Source organism: Pimephales promelas, chromosome 3, assembly GCF_988280905.1.
Source record: "Pimephales promelas chromosome 3, fPimPro1.hap1.1, whole genome shotgun sequence".
In the NCBI taxonomy this organism is placed as follows: domain Eukaryota; kingdom Metazoa; phylum Chordata; class Actinopteri; order Cypriniformes; family Leuciscidae; genus Pimephales; species Pimephales promelas.
Window position 1 is genome coordinate 35,821,402 of NC_142771.1, and position 4,918 is coordinate 35,826,319.

Consider the following 4,918-nt stretch of genomic DNA (forward strand, 5'->3'; position numbering starts at 1 on the left):
ATGGATGAGCACTCTGTGTAGTATTATTTTCATGTTATCACTGTGAAGCTGCTTTGATACAATCTGTGTTGTAAAAAGCGCTATATAAATAAAGGTGACTTGACTTGACAGTTTAAGAATGTGATTATATACAAAAGAGATTGTGTAGAAGGGACGTGTTGTTAAGAGTATTATTTGGTCATTTAAATAACTATACCAAATAAGAATAGGTATGTTATGAAAACATTTACAAACAATGAAAGAACCTTTGATGCCTTTAAGATTTAATATGCTATCATACATTTCCTAGACTATTTGTCTCCAGACTAAACAGCTTAACTTCTCCAGATGCCAGATGCAATGAATTAATTAAATCCAGACTGGTTCAGAATCCCGATGACATATTATCGTCTTATTTAAAACATCTGAGTCCATTCATTGCAGTGATTGTAAGTACACATCATGCCGAGCTCTGTTCCAGCGTATCTTCTGCAGCAGATGATCCGCCATGAACAGAGTGAGTATCTGGACCCCCAGCAGAATTATGACTACCGTGACAATCACTCCACTGTTGTGCTCAATCCAGCGGGAGATGCTGCCCAAACAGCCGCCCAGGAAGATCACGCTCTGGGCGGAGAACTCGTCCAGCTGTTGGGCGCCGACTCCACACTGGCTGTTCCACACCGTCCCGTTCTCTAGGGGATCTACACAGCATGAAGGGGGCACTCCGCAAGCCTGGACCCCTGGAGCCGAACAGTTGAAATACCTGTGCCAGAGAAATGGATACCGGTGAGAGTTCAAAGGTAGGTCAAGGGTGAAGTGTCAAATCTGTCCCACTTGTGGCACCAAGAATTAATGCAAAAATAAGAAGGACTATGTTTTTACATTTTGGAAATTGTTAGTGATACATGCCAGTTCTAAACCGAATGTTATAGGTATTTCTATTTGGTTGCTAAGGTGTTCTTAGGCCCTGTCCCAAATGGCACGCTTCATATGCACTCAAGGTCTTGTGGACTTACAATGGCCGCTGATTGTGATTGTAATTGTGAAATCCAAGAGACTGAAGGGTGTCCCAGGGCCATTTCTCATTTTAGGATTTAGTCGATATGCGCCCTCGATGCACAGTTTTGCTGAGCCTGGACAGAAATGTTCTCCACAGCAGACTTATACCCGACAGTCAAAGCAGCGCAGTCTCATGGGACGTCTTTTGACCATGCGTCAACATCCGCCTTTTTAGGGTACCCTTAAACGTCGGTTAGATGACATTCTCAGATCCTAACCCTACCCCAGACCTAAACCTACCCCCGTCACCTAACCGACGTTAAAGGTAAAGCGTCAGTTGCATGACGGCCCGGGATCGTCATGTAACCGACGTTTAAGGGTACCCTAAAAAGGTGGATGTTGACGTATGGTCAAAAGATGTCCCAAGACGTCAGTTATATGACTTCTTGGGATGAGACTGTGTTAGTCAAAGCACCATTACTCGTAGGAAGACCGTGAGTGTTTAGGGTGCCATGGCAAAATTAATGCTATGATGCTAGGTCATTGCTATGAGGTTGCTAAGGGACCCCAAAGTGTTTTTAAGTACATTTCTGTGTGGTTGCTAGGGTGGTCTGGGTGGTAGCTTACTAAAAAAGATCAAAAAGTTTCATGCAAATCCATGATTGCTTCCATGATGCTAGGATGTTGCTGAGTGATTCTAAATTTAATTTTATTGCATTTTTAGATAATTGATTACATACCAGATTAATGCAAAACTTGATGCCATAATGCAAGGGTGTTTCTATGTGGTTGCTAAGGAAGTCAGAGTAGTTTTTAGTGCATTTCTGGCAGGTTGTACCAGACTAGGTCAAAAAGGTTCATGCAAAACTTGATGCCATGATGCTAAGGTGTTGTTAGGTGGTTGCTAAGGGGTTTTATGATGTTTTAGTGCATTTGTGGGTGGTTTCTAGATGATTGTTTTTTTTAGCCCAGGTCAAAAGGGTACACACTTTAATAATAATACACACTTTAACTTTAAACTCCCTTCAGTAGAGCCTTACTTTGTCAATAATGCATGGGTAATCATAATTGGGATTGCTAAATAAGGATTGTGGTGTGATCATGTGAAATACATTGGAAACATGAATGGAAAAAAGATGTGAAAGCCAACTCCAAACTAAAGTCCAGAATGCATTAAACGCTGGAGATGCTCTTTATTACAAATTGTGTTTTATAATCTGTGTATTCAACTTTGGACTACTGCAGTGTTGGAAACTGTAATGATGTCAGCCCCTCTCTTGATTTCCACTCATTTTGCTCATGCACTCACACATTGATTTCCCAGTCTCTGTAGGTATCCGCCCCGCAGCACTGCAGGCCCGTCTGGATCTCATCAGTGATGAACCTCAGGTCCAGGTCGTCCTGGTACCGCACCATGGCGGCCTGCATACCCGAGCGCAAGACCTCCACGATCTGGCCTTGCATGCTGTAAACCAGGACCGCCGCCAGAACCTGCGCCACCAAAAGGAGGAGCACAGTAGCCGAGAAGGTCCGAAGAAGGCACATGTTCTCCCGCAACGCTCCCACACATCCCGTCAGGCTCAGCAGGGCGAGAACCAAACCGAGGAACGTGAAGAGCAGCATGGGGTCTGTGCCGATACCGCTGATCTTCTCCTGAGCAAAGGACTCTTTGTTAATCAAACCCCACAGGCCTACCACTAGCGTGACCAGACCGAGAGCAGTGAAGAGCAGGTTGCTCGTGATGAGGAGGTACTTCAGAATATAGTCGCTCCAACTGGACGAACTGTGAACCCGTGGAGTGAAGATCCTCCATGATGAAGCTCTGATTGACCCTTCATGGCAGGATGAACTAGAGCTGGTTTGACTTCCTGAACTGTCGTACGTTCCCAGATACGTGGCCGCTGAGGTACCCTCTGAGTTTTTAACGTCTCCCTGATGATGGTGTAAGAAGTAGAAAGTTAATGAATTTGGTCAGATGAATACCCTAAAGGTGATGATACTCAGGGCAACTTTTTGAGCAATGTTTGAGCACAGTGCCCACAACCTAAATTATCCAGACAGAAATTTATTGAACATTTTCGATGGGAAAATGCCCATGCAACAATCACTCTGCAAGATTGCCCAGCAATATTGCTTAAAAAGTTGCCCTGTGTATCATTACCTTAAGAGCTCCTGGGCCAGATTCACAAAACAGTGACAGTGCATTCATAATAATAACAATATTAATAATAATAATAAGTTGTTTTTATTATTATTATTAAGTATTATTTCCAATTAGTTAATCAAACACTCTTGTTCAGTTGAATATCCTTAGACAGTTTGGACCAAATTTACAGTTTCAATGCATTAATAATAATGATTATTATAATAATAATAACAATAGAAACTTAGCTAATATTATTTTTACTCTGATTAACCATTATGAATATTATAATAATATCTTTGCTAACTGTTGTTGTTATCATTATTATTAGTTTTATTATTACCATTAATACATTGAAACATTTGGCCCAAACTGACCAAGAGTGTTTCATTAAACTATTTGGAAATTATAATAATAATTGTTATTATTATTACTATTATTATGTATTTTTATTGATTATTGTTGCTGGTGTTTTTGTTACTGTTCAATGATTATTTGTGTAAAACTAATGTACATTTATTTTTCTTATTTTTTCATTTACTAATGGTAATAAATAAGTATAACACATTGCTGCATTTGTTATTATTATTATTATTATTATTATTATTATTATAAATAAAAGTAATATAAAAAAATAAAATATAAAAATAATAAATTATAAAATGATAAAATATATACAATAATAAATGATAAAAATACTACAAATTATTATTTATAATTTAAATTATTAATATTTAACCAAACATTATTTCCACTCTCTTGCCGCTAAATCGTGTATTAGAGGTAATCCTGCCTTAAACTCAAATCATAAGTTGTAACAGAAGTTATGTTACTCCAGAAAAAAGTTTCACTCTTTGATTTACATAATGTCTTTTGTGAATTGGCTGCTAAAACAGCGCTAAGTCACCTACAATCAACTGGCAAATACAAAAATGTAAATAAAATGAACAGAAAGCAGTCACTACCTTTGGTATCAGAGGTTTGTTCTCTCCATTCTGGAAGTCATTCCTCCTCCAAAAGAAAAATCTCCCAAAAGACGGAAACCAGCCCATACCTCCCAAATACCGGGAGTGGACCCGGAATGTCCTCCAGAGCGCTCAGAGAGGGATGCTGGTCGGCTGAGGGGTAGAGGAGACAGAAGAGAACGAGTGCGAGTGGGCCACGGCACAGCATTCCTACATCATGTGAGAGTCACAGTACTGAGGATTACAGGGTCAGCGTATCAACCAGCCCTGAAGGCTCAAGCACACAGTGTGCAGCTCACATGAACGACTGAACGCGTTAGCAAGATGGTTCACTGCTCCATCACTATAAAGTTTATGCATGAGTTTATGGTCACAGGGACAGTTGTTATAGACTAAAACTGGTAAAAATGTTAATTGAAGTAAAGCTGAAATAAAATATTTAAACTTTGAAATATTTTTTTTTAAATAAAACAAAACTTTGAATGCCAATTATAAATATTGCCTTGGCAACTAATAGAAATGATGATCAGATCAGATGGTGATGGTTGTTTTTTAACGTAATCATTATTTCACAATCATTTGACCTGAACTCATATAGAGCCTAATTTCTGAGTTAGGTTTATTTTATTATTAGCAGCAGTGACCTTGTACAGTATGATATTTTTAACGTTTACAATGTATTTAAAATAATTTCTTAAAAGTTTCTCTTTTACAAGTTTTTACATTTTTTTTTAAGACAACACAGACTTAGCCTGTGAATCTCAACAATGGTGACAATTATAAAGCATGTCGCAGTGCATTCTGGATGCCACCAATTAAAACTAAACCA

General features: G+C 38.9%; 1 protein-coding gene across 1 annotated transcript; it reads right to left on the reverse strand.

The window, feature by feature from the left end:
• Nucleotides 1-230: 230 nt before the first annotated feature.
• Nucleotides 231-4,379, reverse strand: tspan10 (tetraspanin 10). The gene is made up of 3 exons (XM_039686420.2): nucleotides 4,090-4,379; nucleotides 2,291-2,913; nucleotides 231-745 (listed from the first exon to the last, which is right to left on the reverse strand). Exons 1-3 carry the CDS (start codon nucleotides 4,174-4,176, stop codon nucleotides 415-417), a joined length of 1,041 nt encoding a protein of 346 aa, XP_039542354.2. The 5' UTR covers nucleotides 4,177-4,379; the 3' UTR covers nucleotides 231-414.
• Nucleotides 4,380-4,918: the final 539 nt, after the last annotated feature.